The sequence below is a fragment of the Lycium barbarum genome, chromosome 4 (genome assembly GCF_019175385.1).
Source record: "Lycium barbarum isolate Lr01 chromosome 4, ASM1917538v2, whole genome shotgun sequence".
Taxonomy (NCBI): domain Eukaryota; kingdom Viridiplantae; phylum Streptophyta; class Magnoliopsida; order Solanales; family Solanaceae; genus Lycium; species Lycium barbarum.
Genome location: NC_083340.1, coordinates 301457 through 325026, shown reverse-complemented (window position 1 = coordinate 325026; position 23570 = coordinate 301457). Strand labels below are relative to the sequence as shown.

General features: G+C 34.4%; 3 protein-coding genes across 7 annotated transcripts; 1 reads left to right on the top strand and 2 right to left on the bottom strand.

The window, feature by feature from the left end:
• The first annotated feature begins 5418 nt into the window (after positions 1-5418).
• Positions 5419-11754, top strand: LOC132634701 (probable inactive purple acid phosphatase 27). Of its 2 annotated transcripts, none has more exons than XM_060350719.1 (12): positions 5419-5685; positions 6145-6236; positions 6407-6476; positions 6567-6689; positions 7044-7136; positions 7250-7379; positions 7749-7830; positions 7929-8061; positions 8928-9133; positions 9223-9348; positions 10080-10389; positions 11324-11754. In XM_060350719.1, exons 1-12 carry the CDS (start codon positions 5524-5526, stop codon positions 11627-11629), a joined length of 1833 nt encoding a protein of 610 aa, XP_060206702.1. In that variant the 5' UTR covers positions 5419-5523; the 3' UTR covers positions 11630-11754. The 2 variants fall into 2 exon arrangements, with proteins under 2 accessions (XP_060206702.1, XP_060206703.1); XM_060350720.1 differs by having other exon boundaries at positions 5545-5685; positions 6391-6476.
• LOC132634702 (uncharacterized) lies at positions 11661-18534 on the bottom strand. 4 transcript variants are annotated; one of them, XR_009580311.1, is made up of 8 exons: positions 18112-18534; positions 17338-17521; positions 17005-17255; positions 13984-14098; positions 13416-13508; positions 13046-13145; positions 12372-12539; positions 11661-12075 (listed from the first exon to the last, which is right to left on the bottom strand). XR_009580311.1 is itself a non-coding variant. In XM_060350722.1 (7 exons), the coding sequence occupies exons 1-7, from the start codon at positions 18420-18422 to the stop codon at positions 12496-12498; spliced, it is 1098 nt and encodes a 365-aa protein (XP_060206705.1). In that variant the 5' UTR covers positions 18423-18534; the 3' UTR covers positions 11661-12495. The 4 variants fall into 4 exon arrangements, 2 of the variants coding, with proteins under 2 accessions (XP_060206705.1, XP_060206704.1); XR_009580310.1 differs by having other exon boundaries at positions 13002-13145; positions 18112-18531; XM_060350722.1 differs by having other exon boundaries at positions 11661-12539.
• A 2349-nt stretch (positions 18535-20883) lies between these two features.
• LOC132637048 (uncharacterized) lies at positions 20884-21723 on the bottom strand. The gene has a single exon (XM_060354199.1). The coding sequence runs from the start codon at positions 21592-21594 to the stop codon at positions 20884-20886; it is 711 nt and encodes a 236-aa protein (XP_060210182.1). The 5' UTR covers positions 21595-21723.
• Between the last annotated feature and the right edge of the window lie 1847 nt (positions 21724-23570).

Genomic DNA, 23570 nt, shown 5'->3' with positions numbered 1-23570 from the left:
GGCCCACGTGGTTGGGTCGTGACAAGAGTTGTCTATCCCTTTTTGCATAAAACTTGTCTCTACATCTGCGTGTTCTGTTGTTGAAAGAGAAGGGTCTTTCCCGTTCTTGTTTGAAGACACACAATAATCTTCAAAGATCAGAGAAAATCGGTCCATTTTGAGCAAAGTCTGAATCAATCACGTGAAGAAGACTAAAAGAAACGTTCGGATCTGCACAAATTTTTTACTCAACTTTGAATTGTTTTTCTTTGATTTCAAGATCCCGCCCAAAATCTAAAAAACCCTAGCTCGTCTCTATAAATTCTAGCATTTTCTACTCATTTAGGGGATTGTTTTTTTTTTTGGGAGCCGCCACCTTTGTTCGAAAAAAAAAAACTAAAATTCCTTGCTTTTCTTTTCCATTATTCGGAATCTGCTGTTTGCTTCTGTTTTTCGCATACAAGGCATACTCGAGTTCGAGCCTAGATCTGAAACCCCCCGCACCCTACTTCGCTGCACTCGAAGAAGGTCGGTTAACCCTCTTCCTTTTATTTATTTTTGGTATTTTGAGTTTTAGTTTAACTGGTGCTTGTGTGTTAGTTAATACCTGTGTTAGTGCTTGTTCAGTTTAGTTGAGCTTAGTCTTAATTAATATGGTATAGCGTCAATTAATTACGTAGTTAGCTTAAGAATCACATATGTTAGATTTGTTCATTTATTAACTTGTTCTAGGTGTTAATATAGCCTTAAATCTAGTTAGTAGTTGTTAAACATGTGTTGAATGAGTTTATCAAGTCATTAGCATGCCTATAAGGTGGTTAGTTTGGATACTAACCGATCATGTGCTGGTTTAAATGTTTGCTAGTTCATCTGGATGCTTAGTATGGTTCAATGCAATCATGGTCAGTTATAGTTTTTGTTAGTTTGATTTGGTCATGCCTTTCTCATATTAGTTAAGTGGTTGTTTTGGTATTTGGTAGCATAAGCTCACCTTAAGCATGTATATTTCAGTATGCTATCCAATAGAAATAACATTTCAAAATGATGTTTGGCCTCGAGAAGTTTAAAATTTGTGGTGTGTTGAACCATTTTCATGACAAGTTGCATACCAGTTTGTATAAGTCTGTCAGCGTCTAAATTATGTTCATAAAAAAAAACAAGGATGAGTGATTTTGAGTCGCCCAAACTGATCAAGATTGTTCGCATGCTCTTTAAGAATGCTGTCTAAACTACGTAGTTGGTGTTGTTAATGTGCTATTGGTTTTTAGTATCTAAGGATCTCAGACATGTTTCCTTAAATGAGTAAAGTACTCCAGCTCAATTCTGCTCCTTTAACACTGTGTATGGCATATATGCTGTCTGATTTTCCTTTTTGCGTACTATTCCTCCTATGTGGTTCTATCCCTTGATTTAGCTCGTTTTCATACTTTTGATCAGTTTGGGTACCTGGTTGAGTCCTGTTTTGATGGATCTGTCACTAACAGATGATATTAAGTCTAAATGTTTTGTTAAGTCTCCGTCTACGGAAAATAACTCTATAGATTGGTCCAGTCTTAATCATCTTTTAAGTGTCTTAGATAATGAAATTACTAATTAATGATTCATTTTTAGTATAATCACACTTCTTTAGTTTAATATCTCCTCTCATTCTTGTTGAATGTTTCTTCTTGTTTATGGCTTCACTTAGGTGCCTTTAGGTCATTATTATGCCCCGAAGTTGTGTGTTTGAATTCTGGAAAGTGTACGAGTATGAGTTTTAAGTTTATTCTACTCCTTTAATCCATTCTTGTCTTTTTTTTGTGTTGTTTCTATCGCCCTGTAAACTACCATAGTGCTATGTTTTGAGTCGACTGCTACTGCTGTGCTGCCTATCTGCTGGGCTGTTATGTTTGTTGTTTGGAACCATGGTTATGCTCGTAAGAATGCCCTATGCTGCTGTTCTATGCCCATCATTGTGTCTGTCTTTGTTAATTGTTGGCTGATATAATATGATGTCAATACCATACCTAAGGAACCACTGGTTTTAAAGGAAATAGATGCTTCGTGTGATGAGAATGTAGTGTTAAGCCTAGCTGCTATTGTTTCGATGTATCTACAATTGAGTTTCCGTGTTTAGCATAGTTGATTGATTGGAATATTTTCGATGCGCTTATAAGTGTTTTAATTTTGTTAAGGCAGTGGGGTCGTATATCTATGTATTTTGAAGTATATTCATGAAAATACATTAATAGGGAGGTTAGATTGGTCATTATGGATCAAGCTTGAACCCTCCCCGGTGTTAGCCATGCTTGGGATTCACGAAATCCCTTGGAACTTGTGCAACATCGGAAAGACGGGGGCAAAAGCTTTCCGATATTGACCTTCTATACATCCTTATGAGTGTGTATACATGAGGTATACTTAAAATATACATAGAATATACATAATCTGCTGATTTGTTTTGAATTTATATTTCATACGTTTAACATTATTCGTTGATTGCATACTAATCTTTATCTTTCTTTTTTTTATGCATGACTATCGCGTATGAATCTGCGGGACTCACCTTCTCCCGCATTTGATGTTGGGCCAAGGCCCAACGAAACATTATTCCTTTCTCGTCCAGCCCAGTCCGCAGCAAAACAAAAAAAACGGAAATTCTGGGCCAAAGCCCAACAACGTGAACAATTCTAACAATCTTAAAAATAGGCTGAGCCGAAGCCCAACAACAACACGCAGCAGCAACCCTAAAAAATGGGCTGAGCCCATTTAATTTTATTTATGCCCTTACTTTATTTTTGTGTAGTTGATTTGTGCTATTCGACTAACCCGTTACTTTGTTTTGTTTTCCTAACTTAGATGAATTCTAGTAAAATTAGTGGGTTAGCTTTAGTATAATGGGTAGTTAATTTAAGAGAAAAACTCACAATTAGTTCCATAAGTTTCATTTTTTATGTTAAAATTATTTATAGCATCTGTAATATTTTTTAGAATAACTGATTTTCAAAATGGCATGACTATATCTTTTGAGCTAAAGGAATCATGATTTTTTCTTATTATCTTAAAGAATTCAAGCGTAATGGATATTTTTAGCCAAATCGTGCATATTTTTAGCTAAGCATAGTTAATAAGAAATAATAAAAGGGAAAAAGAAAACTCACATTAGCTATTTTCGTATTTTGTTTGTACTCCTAAAATACAAAATCAATTAATACCTCGCCACTTGAGTTATCTCAAATATTTATTAAAACGCTACACAAACCCTCATTTTCTTCTACTTATATATATTTTATGCAAATTTTATTCTAAATAGCATTTTTATTTAGTTAGCAACACTTATAAGTTCTATTTTAAATGACATTTGAAGTTTCCTTTTATGCAAATTATCATATTTTCTATAAATCTTATTCTTAATAGCATTTTTCATTTAAAGCCTTAGCAGCATTTATGAGCATTATTTTAAATAGCATTATTATATTTTTCTTTAAAATTTTACCAATATTCACAAACTATTTTCTTAAAATTTAAATGCTACATTTGCATCTTTAACTTTAATTAATTAACCTAAGTTTGACCGGATAACCGTAGTTAACGGATTCTAAAGGGTGTCTAACCCCTTCTCTTTAGGATAATTAGAACCCTTACCTAGAATTGAAATTTAAGCAGACCATTAACGAGGTTTAGTTAACTTTAACTTAGTTAATAATTAGGTGCCCTAATTCACTTTAAAATCAATTAGGTGGCGACTCCTTAAAATAAGCAATTTAGAAATCTCCAATATGTTGTACTCTAATTTAACCCGTTTAAATGAGGCATAACAAATACTTTATGAGAAGTTAGAGATGTTCAATTGCAACATGCCTTAATTTGAATGTTAGCCTTTTTTTAAATATATAATCATAATATTCCAACTAGTTAACGCGCAACTCAAAAAATAGAAAAAGGATCACATAATACTTTACTTCCCCAAGACACTCGATATGTGCACAACCAGATACCACAACTACGAATACAACTACTTCATGTCATCGTTAGGACCATTCAATCTTGCATGCTTAACTTGCACACAAGCAAATTACAATCACACACCTGCCGATGACTGTGTCGGTGACAGTACCATCGTCTTTGTCTTAATTTTTTTCTTTAGGTATCTCAACAAATTTTACTTTACCTTATAGAAAATACACACATCCAATAGTCAAGATTTACATTTAAAAAAAAAAATAGAAATCTTTGGAGTGGATCTGGAGGGCCACTCCACGACTTATAGCCTGTTTGTTCAAGCTTCTAAAATCAGTAACGTTTAAAAGTATTTTTTTAAGAAAATACTTTTGACGAAAAACAATTTATGTTTGACCAATTAATTTAAAAGCACTTTTGAGCAGCAATTAGTATTTGATTAAGTTTTTAAAACAGTTTATGTTTGGCCAATTCTTAAAAGTTTTTTTTTTTAAAAAAGTGCTTTTGGTCAAAAACTATTTTTTTAGCTTCTGAAAACTGCTTCTGCTTCTCTCAGAATTACTTATTTTCTCTCAAAAATTTGGCCAAACACAGAGGTGGATTCAGGATTTAAATTATGTGGGTTCAATTTTAAGAATTTTAGTATTGAACTCATTATATTTTAAAAGTTATGGGTTCATATCTACTATATATATAATTTTAATAATTTTTTACACGTAAATTTATAATCCGTGTTAAAAGTGGGGTTCCCCTCACCTAATAGGCTAGATCCGCCATAGCCAAACACCTCACATTTTTTCAAATAAAATAAAAAATTACAAAAAAAAGGCTAACTATTGAGAGTGAAGATATTCTAACTGATGGGGCTCCTCTCCATTTCTCTTCTCTCCATTTTTCCCAAGTTCTTAATTGGATTGGAGACATGTGTCATGGTAAAAAACTAATGGTTGAAATTTAATTAATCAAATCAAAGTCCTAATCATGATTAGGATAATAAATATACCATATATTTGCTTCAATTTTTTTTGGAAATCCCATAACTTTAGCTACAGATTTTCATCCACACACACACACATATATATATATATATATATATTAAATATTGTTCTCTCTTTTTCCAGCTTTGTTACGAGTTTTTTTTTGTTTTTGGAATAGTTCTTTTCTTTTTCTTTGAACAGATGGGATAGTTCTTTTGTTAAGATGGCCAATTAATCAATGTATTATATCAACAAATTAAAAAGAATAAATAATAAAAGTAATTTGTACAATTTTAAAATTTCAGTGGACATTAATTGACTTATTGACTCGTCAATTGTTAAAAATAAATAAGAAAAGAAATACCAAACAAATTAGAGAGAAAGGGAACACAACAAATAAGTGAATAAAGATTAAATTGACATATAAAAATTATTTGAAGTTGTGAAATTATTAAAAGAGGAATTATCGAAAATTAAGGAAATATATAAGTATTTATTATCCTAAAGATTTTGATTTGGTTAATTAAATCTCAAAACCGTGACACATGTTTGGGGAAAATGGAGAGAAGAGAGGTCTATCCTATTATAACATTTCTTGGGAAAAGCCGGCGACTGTGTGTGTAAAAAAATGAAGAGTTTTGTATGCTTTGCAAATTTGATTGTAACTTTGTATGTTGCTTCAGCTCATAGTGGGGAGCAGCCTTTATCAAACATAGCAATCCATAGAGCTACTCTTGCACTTGATGACTGTCTCACCATTAAAGCTCGTCCATCTATTCTTGGTGCCAAGGTACTTCTCTTCAATTGGCTACATCTCTTTTGCTGTATTGATACTATCTTGATATTTGAAGTCTTCATTCTTTTAGTTGAAAGGCATGTTCTATTTTCTATTATTGGTTGATACCTCTAAGCATTCTCTTAGCTATTACAAAGACTCTAGAAATCCTTGTACTAGGTGGCGAAGCCAGAGTTTTTTAGTAAGAGGATTCGAAAATAAAGAATTAAATGTGCGAAAAAGACAAGGTGGGATGCTATATATACAGTAAAAAATTGATCTTGCATATACAGTATATTTTTTTTAGCGAAGGGGTTCGGAACCTCCTTGCGCCCCTGCTTGTATTCTTGACTCACCACTGGCTTCTTTGTTTTTTTACTTATCACATTTAGGGACTTTTCTTGCTTTATAATTTGTCCTTGTATCATTTGGATACTGTTTATAAAGCAATGATTATATTCATTAACATGACAGGGTGGTGACACTGAATGGGTAACTGTGGATCTTGACAACCCCAAGCCATCTCATGATGACTGGGTTGGAGTTTTCTCTCCAGCTAAATTCAAGTATGTTCATCTTTCTATTATCTCTACTGCCTAAATGCCTTTACTAGTTTTAAGCTTTAGCATCCTTATTGTTAGTGAAGTTCCTCGTTGAACCAGTCCTGGCACACAAGTTTGTTGCCTGATAATAATATATCTTGATATTGAGTTGATGTAGTCCTTTTGCTTCTCAGTGGATCTACATGTTACTTGGAAAACGATCGCAAAGAACAGGCTCCATATATTTGTACAGCTCCAATAAAGGTGAGCATAGTTCAAGCATAATTTTAAGAAACAATTAGGAGATGTGTTTGCATTTTCTAAAATCTAACCAAAATAATGTGGTTGTTGCAGTACAACTTTGCAAATTTCTCCAATTCCAATTACGTGAAAACAGGAAAAACCTCTCTCAAGTTCCAATTAATCAATCAGCGGGCAGATTTCTCCTTTGCATTGTTTACAGGCGGGTTGTCAAATGTTAGTAAAATAAGTGATCTCTATGCTTCATCTTATTCTCTCTCCTTTTTTTTTTCTTCCCCCCCCCCCCCCCCCCCCCCCCCCCGCCCCAAATTTCTACGATGTTTCTATTGCTCGTGTTAAAGTGCTTGTCATGGAAGTAGTTGAATTCAAGGTGTATTTGTTGTAAAGCAAATATTAACAGAAATAAAACCTTCATACAACTTAGCATTCAAATTCCACAATACATATCATCCAAGCAAGTGCTGCATACTGGCACCATAAATGATACCTGCAAACACATTAACTGCCCCAAATGTTTGCTAGTCTTCTGTTTTTTCTTCATGTTTCCTTAATACATTATATTTGATGCAGCCAAAGCTGGTAGGAGTTTCAAATTACATATCATTTGCAAATCCTAAAGCACCGCTTTATCCACGGCTTGCTTTGGGGAAATTATGGAATGAAGTAAGTTGGCGCTAATCACCAGTTTTATTTCTTTACTGTTAAGGAAGGCACTTTATCCTTGCAAGGTGCAATGAATTTCTCATGAAGCTTTTCCATCTCTTCTCTTTCCATAGATGACGTTGACCTGGACAAGTGGTTATAATTTAGACGAAGCTGTTCCTTTCATTGAATGGGGTCGAAAGGGTGATCCTCAACGTCGCTCACCGGCAGGAACATTGACATTCGATAGAAACACAATGTGTGGTATGTTACAATTTATTGACAACATATATCACTAAGGCAGTTTATGAATTTTGGAAAGTGAAAAGGATCTATTTACCAATCACAAACTTTAAGATCCCAAGCGTATTTCGAAGAGGGTAAAACAACTTGTTGAGAACTGGAAAACGTAATGATCAAGAGATATTTGCTGAAGAACAACAGATGGTAATAATCAAGTGTCGAACATTTCTCTTTTTTTGGGAGTGACAGTCCCTAGTGGCTTCACTGGACCTGAGTAGCTTTTTTAGTTTGATGTTCTGTTTCAAATGTAAGAAAATGCGGGAAAAACAATAAGTATCATACCTACAAATTATCAGCATGAAGTAATACTTCTCTGATGTACGTTTTCAGGTTCACCTGCTAGAACAGTTGGTTGGCGTGATCCAGGGTTCATACACACTAGCTTCATGAAGGACCTGTGGCCAAACACCTTGTAAGTTTGTTGTACAAATTATATTTCCTTAGGAATAGAACTTCGACTTGGCAGCAATTCATGTATACTTGTGTTCAATGAAATGATAAATACATCAGGTACACATACAAGATGGGCCACATGTTGTCAAATGGTTCCTACATGTGGAGTAAGCTGTATTCCTTTAGATCATCACCATATCCAGGACAAGACTCATTGCAGCGGGTTATAATTTTTGGAGACATGGGAAAGGTAACTTCAATTACCAATTACTGCTCTTGTTGGGTATAGTATCAAAAGTAAAAGCATGATTTCTTGTAAAAATGAATTTATAAATGAATTTGAAATTCCAGAAGTTTGTCAAATACGATTAGTTTCTTATAATAATGAGTAAATCATTTTCAATATCCTAGAAGTGTCGTTTATTTTGTTATATTGGGAAGACGAGTCTGATGTCCATTCAACTATTATATTGGGAGGGACGAGTCTGATGTCCATTCAACTTATCATTTTTCCTACTCTGAATATGACAACTTCGCCTCATTACATTCTGATTTTAGCAAAGGTTCGAATTTTGGTCCTAAACAGCTTGATTCCGCAGATTCATGTGAAAGAATGTTTTCTAGGCATATATTTAAGCATCGTTTCAATAGTAACTCTTATACCAGGTTTATACTAAATTTCTTTGGAGCACTTCGCTAATTGCACTTTAATTCGAGTTTAAGATGTATGTGAGTGGTTTTTCGAACCAACAAGCATTTCATTTACTATCATATATATTTGGGCAACACTTTCTTCATTTATAATCATAATTCCTTTAGAATGTGTATGATCTGATAAACTACCAATTCTAAGCTTGTGTTACCACTGATCCAATAAGAATGTAAGGCCACTTCATGTGGCATCAATCATTTACTATTGAATCGATATTAACTGCTATATCTGATATTGATGGCCAAAGGATAAGCTTGTTTTTTCTCCTTTGTTGAGCGCTTACTGCACATTCAACATTAGCTGAATTTTGTGGGAATCTCTTATGGTTCCCCTTTACCCCTACTCCAATCAGTTTTTTTGTCAATACACAAAATCATAAGACTAAACTGCATAGTGATTTTCAGGCAGAGCGTGATGGTTCAAATGAGTATAGTAATTATCAGCCGGGCTCACTGAATACAACGGACCAACTCATCAATGACCTTAAAAACATTGACATAGTTTTCCATATAGGAGACATTACGTATGCCAATGGATACATATCACAATGGGACCAATTTACTGCACAAGTGGAACCCATTGCATCAACCGTACCCTATATGATTGCAAGGTTCGCGTCCCTAACAATACTGTGTGTGATTAAGCTTCAATCTCGGCTTCTCTCTGTTTATTGTTATATGATATATGAACTTCTTGCAGTGGTAATCATGAGCGTGATTGGCCTGGAACTGGTGGCTTCTATGACGTTATGGATTCTGGTGGAGAATGTGGAGTGCTAGCTCAGACCATGTTTTATGTTCCTGCTGATAATAGAGCTAAATTTTGGTAATAAACTATTCTGTATCCTTCGAGATTTGTGACATGAAGTTCTGGAGATGTTTGTTTAGAGTCCATTGATCCCTTTCCCTCTTCGAACAAAACCCAAAAAAGGAAAAAAAAAAACTCACGTTCAGTTGTGACAAATACAAAATGGCATTGTAACTTTAAGGATACTTTAAGGATTGTATACTTTTGTTCTCTTGGTGCAAGGAGCAGTTTGTTTATGATGCAGAATCAATTCTTAGCCTCTTAGAATCCCTATAGGATTAGAAAGGGATTCCTTTTTTGGTTTTTGCTCAACATGTAATTACTTCAGCACTTCCTTAGTGCTGTTTCTATAATACAACTACCTTCCTCTCAAAAAAAAAGTTTCCAGTGCTTGTACTGAAGAGTCGTTTGTACATGTGCACATTTTCTAGTCATTTCGTGAACCGAAGGTCTTGCTTGGTTTTAATTTGTCCAGTCTCTATAGTGAATGAAATGAATTGATTGTTTTTTGTCATTTTGCACTTTTCACAAGTTTGAAATACTTTAGAAGTTATAGACGAATATGTTGAAGTTTGATTCTTGAAGTTCTAGACGAATATGTTGAAGTTTGACTCCAGAAAGAAAGCTTATTGCACTGAGTCTGATGAATGCAACTGAATCCCATATATTAGGATTAATGTGTATCAGTTAAATATTATAGGGGCACCCTCTTTGGTCATTTTGCTATAAATTGTGTATTTTAATTGCAGGTATTCAACAGATTATGGCATGTTTCACTTTTGCATAGCAGACAGTGAGAATGATTGGAGAGAGGGATCTGAGCAATACAGATTTATTGAACATTGTCTGGAATCAGTAGACAGACAAAAGCAGCCTTGGCTTATATTTGCTGCTCATCGGGTTCTTGGTTACTCTTCAGACAAATGGTATGGCTTAGAAGGCTCATTTGAGGAGCCCATGGGAAGGGAAAGCTTGCAGAAGCTTTGGCAGAAGTATAAAGTGGATATTGCATTTTATGGTCATGTCCATAACTATGAAAGAACTTGTCCCATTTACCAGGTAAGCATTGCTACTTCTTTTCAACGTTGAATCATACAATTCCTTTCTGAAGTCCAAGCATAGTTCTGACTGTATAGAACTCAGTACTAGAAATAACATCCTTGGTTAGGATAGTTTATATGGCCTTATCGAAACTGCATTGTGTACGTCTCAACATGTTGGTGCGAAACGGAAACTCTTCCTGTCACTAATATAATGGGATTTTAAAAAGGTATATTATTCGCATCAAGTGAATAAACTTATAGGATCGCACTATAATTTGGATCTCTTTTAAAATACAAAGATGGAAAAGTATATCTCAAAGTGCACTCCGGGGTCTCATCTACTTCATATAGATAATTAATTTATAGATATTTTCTTGGCATTTTCTCTTCTGGAAAGACAGACATTATTCTGAGATAGCTTGAAAAGGATCAAGGCAAATACATAGGGAGTTATGGCTCTCAAGATAGTTTCGTTAACATGTCATCAGGCATTTTTTAGTCTTTCTTGTTTCAAGAAAAGAGAGGGTACTCATAAAGTATATTATAGAACCTCCTTTGCATAAAAAGAATTAGAAGGAAAGAAAAGGAGCTTGGTTATATGAAACCTTTCGCTTTGTCTCGTTTATATCCAAAACATCTTCGTTTTCTAGCTTCTCTTATTGTTTCCTTCATTTTTGCCTTCACCAATAAACCATCTATAACAAGAAAATATGGCGGGAGTCATTCATAATCTGATTATGCTTTGTCTTCAAAACTAAAGAAACTAATCAATTAACTTAATGGACAAGGGCATTTTCTTACCTGGATTGATGCCCGGGCCTTTCTTAAGTAAAAGCAAAAACATAGTATATTTTTTTAAGAACAGTTAGTTGCATGTGATCCATCACCCATTGTTTTGGATATAAACAACATATGTCCATTCTCATTGTTTTCACTTGTCTATGATGCAGAACCAATGCGTGAACTCGGAAAGATCACACTATTCTGGTATTGTCAATGGAACAATCCATGTTGTTGTGGGTGGCGGAGGGAGCCACTTATCAGAATTCACTCCAATTAATACCACTTGGAGTCTTTACAGGGACTACAATTGGGGGTTCGTCAAGCTTACAGCATTTAATCATTCATCACTACTTTTTGAATACAAAAAGAGTAGTGATGGGAAAGTTTATGATTCTTTCACCATCTCAAGGGACTATAAAGATGTCTTAGCTTGTGTTCACGATGGTTGTGAGCCAACCACTCTTGCATCTTGAACAGAATTGTAAACGTATATTAGGGAAAGCATTCAGCTACAAAATTTGTTGTAATTGGTTCCAATACAAAACGAGAAGTCATAATGTACACTAACGTTGGTTTTAGCAAATATATTTTCACTCCACCACTGGCTGAATACAATTTTCATGTGATGTGCTCTAAAAATCAATCCCTCCCTCACAAATAGACAAAGCTGTGTCACTTAGATTGTTAATCTCATTCCAAGGGGAAACATCGAGAAGAGTATTGGAGCTTTTCATAAATAAAATACAAAATTCCAAAAGGTTCTGTTGTAGACTATTATGCAAAGCATTAACCGAGAGACCCATGTGCACTTCTTTTGTATAAACATGTTGCCATCAACGCTGTCTTCGCCAAACTATTAATTCTGTTCTGAAAAATATTACGTCAACAATGAACCGTTGGACACCGGAGGTAAGTTCAGCTGCGCAATCAGAAGCTGTGGATTTTCAGAGGCGTTCCCCTTAATTTTCATTTGTAAAAGCTTAGACTGCTCAAATTAAGAAGTAGTAGTAGATGGATGAGACCGGAAAGTGTCAATTTCAGACCGGGGAAGAAACCTCATAAGTGAAGTCAAAAAGGGATTTACTTTCTCACCTATGACTGTTCTGATCTTAAGTGACGCAAAAATGTATTTTCTTGGATCATATATACACGTTCAAACAAGAAAAATGATGTAGACGAGAATGATCATGCCTACCACTCAAGTTAATTTCTTACGGGGCATTTTTATTTGGCTTAGCTGAAATGTGTTTCTTGCATGTGGCGCCTTTAACCAGCCATCTCTGCATCTTGAGTTGGATTTCCATCTTCAACACATGAACTGATTGATGCAAAAAGATACTCAATTCTGAGAGGAGAATACCGCGCTGCATGCTGGAACAAGACCTGACAAACAAAACCAAGTTATTATGTCAAACGAAATATCTAGATGATAACAAAGACACATCTAATATCAAGAACTTAATTTGCTATTGAGTTCCACCGAAACTGTCAAGATGCTTCATTAAGGAGCAAATCGCGCAATGATCTAACAAATATGCATATAGATTGGACAGAAATACTTATATGCCATGGTACTATAAAATATAGAAAGGACACTTAATTACGACAAAAAAAAAAAAGTATATTCCTACACTTGCCATCGTTAGGATATTTTATCTAATTTTTGTGTCTTATCTTCCTTTTCTAATTTACTGCATTCAAAGAATAATTTGCATGGAGGATGTTCAACACAAATGTAGAGTACTGGAACTGTCTACACCAGAGTTGAGTGATTAAATATTTTAAACTGATTATTGAATCAGCAATTCCTACAAAGGGTATGGAATTCAAAATCCACCATCTAACCTTCGAGTAACTATCAGCAAAAGCACGAGCACGATTGGACTTGCCTAGGTATTGCAGATCAACCTTCTCCAGTTTACTGTCAACAATAACTAACCCCCCTTCACCTATTGCAAACTTTAGAAGATCTCCACGGTGAAGTTCTGTCTGAAGACCATGAGAACACAGTTCAGTTATAGATAACAAGTCAAGATATGACATACAGAAAAAAAGGGGAAAGAAGAGAGAGAAGAAAGAAAAGAAGAGTTTTAATGAATTACACTATATTGGTACCACAACGGGGAAGTGATTTACTTCCTCATACCATTTCCAATGATTGAGAAAGCTGACTAGGAGGGTTTTTTTAAACACCTCTTCTCTATCCTTTCTCCTTTTAATTGCAATTAAATAAAGTGCAAAATGATAATATGATCAAACCTTTTGCACGAATTCACCAAGCAAGCAGCCAAATATGACAGGAGGGTCATCAGATGTAGCCAGCCTGCCATTATCCAGGAGCTCCAAAACTACCTGGTTGTACAAGAAAAAATAATGTGAAGCCCTGTTACCGAGATTTCACTTTTATTTTCTCAGTTCTCTCTCTAATAAACTCTTTGACAGAGTATTTGTTATTAAGAAGAAATAGTAGAAAAGTCTTCTCCCTCTTCCAGATATAAAGAACATTTGTTATTCACGTCCCTACGGACCAAAGCTGGGCTAGGTGTTGTAGTAAGCTCAGTTGGGCTGTACTCCTGCCCGGCTCTATGCCCAGATTTGACTACAACAATATCTTACACCCCTAAACCCCACCAAGATATGAATCAGGGACATAAGTTCTATGAAAACTCAAAAGACACTTTTGTTTATTTTTTGGGAAGTTAGTTTTAGTTTTTTTTGTGGCTTTGCTCGTTTTACAACCCTTGCATGACCTTATAGATGACATACCTGACTTATAACAACTTTCAGAATCAAAAAGTACATAATGGAAGTGTCCAGAGTAATGTACCTGTTGTTGACTTGGAATTTGTCCTTTATTATCCGTATCAATGACATACTGGCTACAGTTCTCATCCTTCCAAACCAATGCTAGTGGTGTATTTCCAGTTTGATATTGTGCATGTCTGGGTGCGGGATGGACAACAACAATGTAAAACAGAATGAAGATCATGATCAAATGAAAGAAAAAAACAAACACCTGGAGTTACAGAAACATAAAGCTTTGACAATTTATGATGGTTGAGAAACTACAGAAGAGCTAGACAATTTAACACTAGGACTGCATTGAACATCTAGAGCGCCATGGTCCAAAGCATGAAATATAACTTTACCAAATCATGTGAGTGCTGTATTCTAGTTCCATGAATGGTAACAGTTTCACAACTGCCATTAAAATGAACAGTAGATAGAAGTAAAAAGGCAAGATAACCTACAGGTGAATCCAGAAAAGGATCAAGATGTTCACAAGCAACTCGTAAGTGCCATCAACTTTCTAAACTGGAAGACGTTAGTAGCTATGAATAATATATGTCCTAAACTGGAATTCGGTATATTGTTAATACAGCTACATCATTTCTCATGAGCTTCTCTCCGTCATGATGGTTAAAGAAGTTGAAGTATCAGGTATGAACGAAGTTTTGAAAATTGGAGGACACACACACTAGGATATAAAACTTCATTTCATACCTGAATCGGTGTCCCATGCTTCATAGTTATGTTCATATGAAGCATGAGAGGAGCAGACCTTATCTAAAAGAACACAAGGACACAATAATTTTTTTTTATTGGTACTAAGACACAAAATTTATGTATAACCTAAAATATTTCACAAGAAATATCTAAATACCTATAAAAATATGAAATTAATTTCATAAATCATAAATACGTTTACTTGTATAGTTTCTTGCCCTTCGACTTCTGTTACATGCTATCATTTCTTGTACTGCGATTGTTACCACACCATATGGGGTCAGTCTTTGGAGATCCATAAGAGCCTTATGGGATGAAGTCAAGAACAATTCCAAGATCAAAGTAGTTGATGGAAACAAAACCAGATTCTGGAAAGATAAATGGCATGACGCTGGTACTTTGGAGAGTCTATTTCTAGATATTTACAGCATGGTCCTAGATCAGCAAAGGACTGTTGCAGAGTTGTGGACACCTCAAGGCTGGAATTTCACCTTCAGAAGACACATCAATGATTGGGAAATACAGAGAGTGGTTAATTTTTTCAATACACTGGAACAATTCAATGGACTTCAGGTAGGGGAGGATGTTTTTTGGTGGTTGGGGAACAACAAAGGAGTTTTTAAAGTTAGTGCAGCATATAGGATGATGAATCAATCGAATCAACAGATACCTAATTGGCCTTGGAAGCACATTTGGAGAACTAAAATTCCACACAAAGTTTCATGTTTTGTGTGGCTCTTAGCCAAAGAAGCAGTCTTGACACAGGATAATCTAATGAAAAGGGGGATAACATTGTGTTGTAGATGCTTCCTATGTGGAGAAACAGCAGAAACAGTAAATCATCTATTCCTTCACTGTAAGTTTACACAACAGCTCTGGAGAATATTCTTAAATCTTAAAGGTATATCTTGGACCATGCCTAGAAAGGTCTCGGAGGCTTTAAAGAGTTGGGAGGAAGTAGGCTTGCAGGCCAAGAACAGAATCAGATGGAGAATTGCCCCTGCCAGCATATGGCGGACAATCTGGAAGGAGAGAAACTCTAGGTGTTTTGATAGCATAGAGAATGGTGTGCAGAAGGTCAAGCTGAATTATATCTTACTGCTTTGTTTTTGGTGTAATCAGGTCTACTCAGATGATGCTGTTAATATTATTGTCGTTTTAGATTCAATATAGCCTTAAAACAGTATAGTCTTGGAGTATTTTTGTAAATATGGTTTCAGTACAACCTGTGTACTGTTTTGCTCAAATGATATAGAATACAGTTACCAGTTTCAAAAAAAAAAAAAAATATATATATTTCTTGTACTGCGATTAGTGTATTCACTTGTATATTGACTGTAGTTACTGCCTTTTACCTTATTTATCTGTGATAGCTATTGCCTCTTTTTTCAGGTTGCGTTATCATGGCTTTTTCGCTCTCGTTATTTTCATTTAATACTGCTTTGATCTACTTGTCCGTATCTAACCTTTTTTTGTCAAACTTTTTCTTGAGCTGAGGGTCTTTCGGAAACTCTAACTTCCGAGGTAGAGGTAAGGTCTGCGTACATTTTACCCTCCCCAGACCCCACATTGTGGGATTTCACTGGGTATGTTGTTGGTGTAAATCATAAATACTTACAATAACCTGAAAAGAAAGAATCCAAACAACTCAAAGCAAAGAGATAGGAATATACATATACACTCTCCGTTTTGCTTCAATGAATGACTCTAGAGTCCAACTTCATGGACATGGAGTCCAAAAATTAAAATGAAAAGAATTAAACAACCAACTTAATGGTGTTGCACTTGTGTCCAACTGATGCCATACAGTGTCCATGCTCAACACAAAATAGAACAGCAATACACAAGCATATACATGGTTTTCATGCTACATAAAGCATTGCGATTTAGGATTTGTAGAGGATCTTGATTCCACGAATCTTCTTCGAACCTAGTTTTACATGCTTAGAGTAACAAGAGGAATAATGGAGGAGAATAGTCCGACTGTAATCCACTTGTTTTAAAGGATTTAGAAAGCCCTACCATTCAACAGAAAAGGTCAACTTACCTTCTCATGTATAACACTTGAAACATAATAGAAAACACTATTCGTGATGTGATAAGCTTTAATGGTCCAAGGAACAAGTCAAAAGAAAGGCTTACTTATATATATAAGGAGTTAAGACACACAGTAAGTAGCCTTGCGTCCTTATATGCTTGCTTTTTTTTTTCTTTTCCCTCCTTTTTATCAAGTGAAATAGATGAAGAAGAAAAGTTAACTGCTGGAGCAAATCATGTTCATGGTTTGTAATAAATTGCCTTCTACTAAACAAATGGGAGACAAACTGCAAAAAAGACTTACTTGTTGTAAAACAGTATTCCATCCTTGACATATGGAACTTGTCCTGCATAAGCTGTCTGTAGTCCTTCTTTGTCACAGTTGTATACAGGAAGAGTGCTAAATCTATATCTATGATAAGTTGAGGGAGCATCACAAGCCCCCGTCTCAGCAAGCTTGCTGTTTAACCAAAAGAATCTGAATTCGGCAGTGCACTCATATAATGAAATTCCCGCCCAACAAACACCGTCAATGACATAATATGTCTCATCAGACTGCCACAACAAAGACAGTGCAGAATGTTTTAGATATACAGAACAAAATACGAGCAACAATGTTACATGATTCAATTGTTACCTCGTGAAATATGCAATCAAGAATACAGTATGATTGAGCAGATTTACTGTTATTAGTCCTGGCACCATTGGGTAGGGCAGAAGGAAAACGATGCAAGAGAATTCCATTGCGCAGTCTACTGATTGTTGTTCCATTCGAAGAAACAACAAAACACCGTTTTCCAGCAGGCCTAGCAAATACATACCTGCACATCATATTCAACCTAAGATTAATAATGTGGTTAATTGTATTTGTTTTAGTTTGAATCAAGCAAGACATCCACAACAAATATACAGTTCCAACGGCTAGTCCCACAAATAAGTGAAGATTTGTGGTAGGCTAAGATGCAGGCATCAAAGTATAATAAACAAAGTAAGACGTATTTTCTTTCAAATTCCAGCAGAGACCAAAAACACTGGGTGGTTTCTTCCCATGTGTCCTAGCTTTGGTGGATACTGTTGCTGGTGGGAGGTGGCAGAATTCGTCAAGGTGCGCGCAAGCTAGTCCGAACACCAAACAACAACATACCCAGTGAAATCCCACAAAGTGGGGTAGAATATACGCAAACCTAACCCGTAACTTGGGAGGTATAGAGGTTGTTTTTGGTAAACCCTGGGCACAATTTTAACCTAATCTCTACAAAAGGTGAACCTTCACTATGAGCTCAATTTCCGTTAGCATAAACGATTCAACAAGCATCAAAATTTAAAGATATTTAAGTGAAAGTAGAAGTAAACTTGAGTGTGAATAAAACAGAAGATAGAGAATTATTTGAAGAGGAAAAAAAGGAGTTACCAATCAGTATTGAGATTATGGGGAACATCAATCATCCATTCGGGAAGCATAAGTTGCTTGGCAAACCATAACCTCGCTTCAGGTCCTCGTAGCTTAGTAGCTTGACGAAGATCATGTGCCTGATTTCCATAATCATCCTCAACTTGGTGTGGTTCTTCTTGAAGAGAGACAACTGTGGAAGCTAAACGACGGGCTTGTAACTGAGCGTCACGCCGGTTTTGGGATTGTCGGAGCAATGAAAGTTCACGGCGTCGTTGTTGGTCGGAGATCGCCGGACGTTTGAATGGACGACGTATATCGTGTGAGCTCATTCTCGCCTAGTACTGATGAAGGTTTAACCTACAAATGGGCTGCTCTTTTTTAATTTTTGCCTTCAACTGGGCTGCTCTTTAATCATTGTCCAACTTATGTCCGGCGGGACACTAAGGTGTCGTCAGAATTATTAATTTCGGGACTAATTTATTTTATATATTGAAATTATTTTATATCATCTTTTATAAATGGGATAAGAAGGATATCCCATCTCTTGGTATGGGATGCATTTTATACCTTGTTTAATATCGCAGGATAAATTTATGTCTTTTATCAAATATGATATAAAAAATTAGTGCTGGATATCCTAGCTTATACCATGCGTCAAACACCCCTAAGTTCTTGTGGGTCATAACTTATAAATATTATAATGTGAAAATATTATTTTTCCCTGCACAAAAAAAGCTAATCGGTTATGAGGGGAAAAATTAAAGATCAGCGCAAAAGAGAGTACAACAGTGTTGTGTATTATATATATATAATACATGTAACTAAACAAAATAATTATACATGCTATTTAAATAGGTGCAGTATATTGAATATATACTTATATAGAGCTAATAAATGATCAAAAACAACAAATGCTATTTTAATTATATATTATGTATCTTGGTTATATTTGATGTATATAGTAGTAATACACAAGTACTATACTATTTATGTAATAATACATCATAAATATTATTATCTTCACCATTTATTCAGTAAGTTATACAACAATTGGATTCTAAAATTTAAAATAATATACGTAATATTAAATTACCTTTGTTATTGAATTCAAATTCTTGTATGTTGACATTAAAAATATTTATACTAGAAATATGTCATAATTATGCAAAGCTCAAAAGATATTTACATGTGTATGGTGTATTTGGGAATGTTTATGGTATAAATTAATTACAGTTCTATATATTTGACATATACTATTATTAAAATTTTAAATTTTCAAACATTAAAAAAATCATGAGCCACAAAAATTATTTTAGGTATAAATTCGGAATAAATCAGTAGTTACTATTAGGCTAGATTTTAGGAGACAAATTTGGAACCATCACAGAATAGGGGATGAGTTTTGTTTTAGTACGTGAAGCATTTATTAGGCTTTAGTAGGGTTTCGCTAATATGGTACTAATTATTATTTGCTATAATTGTTATAAACATTTTTGTGCTAAAAATCTGCAATGCACACTTTAACATTGTTTAGTAACGTAATCCTCTCTCAAAATTACTTGAGTTGAAATGGGTTTGATTGAAATGGGCTAAAAGGCAGGTCATAATCTAACCCGTCCAATTCTTACTAATTTTAATTTTCTTTGTTTGTTCTTATATAAATTTTTAATATTTACTAAAATTATTTTCCTTCTTTATTATTGTTATATATAGCATATCAAATAAAAAAAGTCTTTTGAAAATATTTTGACAATATTTCACATGGGTCAATTCGAGCTTAAATGAGCTCAGTTAATTGGGCGGGCGAACCAGTAAAAACATGAACGGATTGGGCGGTTCATGTTTTCATGCGCAAATTTCTGCCACCTCTAACCAGTATCATCCGGCCTAAACCGGAAAGTCAGGTTGAAGTCAAGAGAGTAAAAATTTCATACTACAGCGTTTTGAGCGATGTCATTTAAACGGTAGCCATTATTTTAAATTTTGTGCACAAATAATAAATGGAGTATAAAGCTTGTGTGCAAACTTCAGAGAGAACCACTCCTTCGCTTCAAATCCACCTCCTCCTTTTTCAAAAACTTAGGTAGATATTGGTTAAAAAAGGTTCCATGTTGTTAATTTGTTAATATTTTGATTATTTGTATTGTAAATTGAAGGAGTCTGCGAGTTTTGTAGTATAAAAAAAAAAAAGTTGAACCAAAATAGCACTAAAAAAAATAGATTTCACGCACGAATTTTGTGCGTGAAAGGACCAAACTGTAAAGTTAAAACTTTGGTCCTTTCACGCACAAATTCTGTGCGTGAAAGAGGCTGCCTTTTTTTTTCTTTTTCTTTTTTTAAGCTATCAAAATCACGTTTTTACCATACTTTGGGCAAAGATTAGTCATGCTTCAAAATCCCGAAATATCAATATTTTATATAGAACTTAATATCATTTTCATCTAAAAGTGTTTTTCATATCTTAGTAACTTTTTGTCATGATGAGAAGTTTAGAGAAGAAGAGAGAGGGAGGAGGGAGTAAGAAAAGAGAGACAAGGGAGAAAAACGTTCATGATCTTATTCACAAGTTTTTATGTCTTTTGTCTCTTTAAGTAAAATTAATTAGAAGGTCAGCATACAAATCCAAGAGCAGTATTTTTTATTTGTAAACCTTAAAAGATAGTTTTTACGATAAAATTTGGGCATCTAACCTTACGACCTGCCCACCAATGCTTTTCTATTATAAGTATACAGTACTAGCCAAAGCCCAACTTTTTTTTGCGGTTTGGGTTGCAAACTAAATAGATTACATCAGTGATACCCAAAAGAAATCCCAAGAACGTATAAAAAGTTCACCATACCCAAAAAATTGGGACAAATAAAATAAGGGTACATCTTGAGAAGTTCAAGAATCCCAAGAATGATATCATTGAAGTAACAAAATCCCGAGGCTTCGCTCTTCTTTGCATGGTGCAATCCACCGGCCCAATTGATGGCTATGTCAGCATCTTGCCGATTAAGCTTAATGGTGACGTCAATGGACCCACCGGCAGAAGCTTTACTAAAGTTGAAAAGACCGTCGAAAACAGGGCAGTCATCGCTGATGTTGAACTTTTTAAGGTCGTAGTCGTTAAGAGTCTTGGGTGAAACGGAAGAGAAAAAGTCGACGCAGTCTTGCGAGTGAAAATTGACGATATCTTTCGCACTCGCTGGAAAAGGGAGGTCATCTCCATTTGCCGGTGAAGTGAAGGTTATTGCGGATGATGAGATGGTGGGCTTAGCGAATCCGCTCTGGTATCGTACATTGTTCACTTTTGACGAACTCAATGAAAATTTTACAATTTTATTATCAGAGATAGATGGTCTAGCATAACTGAAATTTGCTAAGGGGAAGCTGGTGTATGGCATTTTCATTTTCCAAGCATCGTTAGGTAGTAGATGAGATACAAGAATACTCAAGATGATGGCTCTGTTGATGACCCAAGGTTTATGCAATTTCGTCCTTTTAATTTCATGCATCATGTCCCCCTGAGCTAAAAAATAAGTGATTATGTGAAGAACAAATTACAACTTTATATATACTCTAGGTATGGAAGGTGAATAGATGTAATTATATTACCTTTTATGGTCATTATTTTTTGTCGAATTGAATTGCACAACGTATGGATAGATGTAATTATTTTACCTTTTATGGTGAGTAATTTTGTTAATTTGAAGTGCACAAATTAAAGTATGGACAGAGGGACGGTTCATTTCAAATCTCAAAAAGAGCGAAAACGGGTATGAACAAAAATGATATGAATAGCTCCTTAGCATATAATATTGGTTAGCTAGAATTTAAAGAGATTGTTTATTCCGCTATCTTGTAATTGCACCATTATGATTGTTGTGACGGTTACACTTCTGTTTTTGGAAAAAAGAAATTATAAATGTATTTAATAGGAAAAATGAGAAGAAAAGATTTTAAAAAATGAGAAAAAATAAATCACATTCTTAGCTTAATAGATGTGTCACATCACATTTCCAATGCCTAGATTAATAGTATAACAATATTATAAGTAGTAGTACATTAAAAAGATAGAATCTTATATTAAAGGATTACTTGATTAGCAACAAAAATTCTCTTAACAACAACATTGGGTCGATATATAGAAGAACACACTACCAGAAAGTATAGAAATGACAATAAAACATTTAATATTTGGCAACAACTTAGTTTTATTGTTGGTAAATGAACTTTTTTGTCGCCAAAGAATTTAATTTTGTTGTCATAGTACTGATTATTATTGCAAAAAGTACTTTTGGCAACAACAAAAAAAGTTGTTGCAATAACAACCGTTGGGAAAAGTCTATGCAACAATTTTTTTTTTTTTGTCAAAAGTACCTTTTGCAACAATAATCAATTTATGACAACAAAAAAAATTTGTTACCAATTTTTTTTTTTTTCTTGTAGTGACATTATAGTGTAAATTGTAACAGCCACCCGCTTTATCAATTTCCTAACATTACTCACAAAGAGTAGATGCCTTAGAAATAATTACGAAGTTGTTCATCTTAAAAGAAATTTAAGCGTGTATATATATATATATATATATATATATATATATATATATATATATATATATATATATATATATATTATCACTATCGAAACACAACTACATACACATAGATACACTATAATCCAAAGTGTTGGGCCCGTGTGCAGCACAGGCATAGGCCATCTAGTTTCAACATATTCTTAGCATGATTTTAATTTTAAATTCCAATCTACTTGGATAATTCAAAATTGGTGTAATAATTCAACTCATTTTTTTTTTAATTTGTCAATTTTCTTATAATAAACTATAGTCAAACCACCCATGTAAAATACAAGTTCAACACATAATAAAAAAATTATTCAAATTAAAAACCCAGTTATTTGGACACAAATCACTTTTTTCGTTGAAACTAAATCTTAGTACCTGAAATGTGATTTATAATTAAGTTTGAATCTTTTTACTCAATTAATGAATTCTATCTAGAATAAAGTATAATTATATTTACATTATCTTTCAAATATTAAGACCAAACCTTTTGATGTTTAAATAGTTGGAAAATAATGGAAATGAAAGCAATTTACAACATTCCTACCTATATTGTGATCCTATATATATCTAGTCATGAATAACGACCGTTAATGCCATTTTGTCATTCTGCTTGACATAAAAAAGAATCTTGTGAATATCAATTTCTCACATATCTTCAGTGAGTGTTAATTCCCAAACTCGAAAAACTTAAACGGACCAAATGCGAAAGAATAATATACCTGATAACCGGAGCCTTTAATGGTACTTCCCATGCCAAATTAAACTCATCCATGTTCATTTTCCCAATAATAATGGCATCACACTTCCTTAGCAGTAGCATCAAAAGTGGGTCGACAATTTTCCAAAATCATGGACCCTGCAGTGGAAGGCATATCACAAGTACAAATATTATCCTCTGAAACCCAGCAG

Excerpts from the sequence above, each read along its gene's own strand:
- LOC132634701 (XM_060350719.1), top strand. The coding sequence starts at position 5,524 with ATGAAGAGTTTTGTATGCTTTGCAAATTTGATTGTAACTTTGTATGTT. Across the intron at positions 9,349-10,079 it reads GATAATAGAGCTAAATTTTG|GTATTCAACAGATTATGGCA; the intron begins GTAATAAACTAT and ends TTTTAATTGCAG. Across the intron at positions 10,390-11,323 it reads GAACTTGTCCCATTTACCAG|AACCAATGCGTGAACTCGGA; the intron begins GTAAGCATTGCT and ends TCTATGATGCAG.
- LOC132637048 (XM_060354199.1), bottom strand. The coding sequence starts at position 21,594 with ATGATGCATGAAATTAAAAGGACGAAATTGCATAAACCTTGGGTCATC.
- LOC132634702 (XM_060350721.1), bottom strand. The coding sequence starts at position 18,422 with ATGAGCTCACACGATATACGTCGTCCATTCAAACGTCCGGCGATCTCC. Across the intron at positions 14,099-17,004 it reads GGAATACTGTTTTACAACAA|ACATGCACAATATCAAACTG; the intron begins GTAAGTCTTTTT and ends TCCCGCACCCAG. Across the intron at positions 13,146-13,415 it reads TTGGTGAATTCGTGCAAAAG|ACAGAACTTCACCGTGGAGA; the intron begins GTTTGATCATAT and ends CATGGTCTTCAG.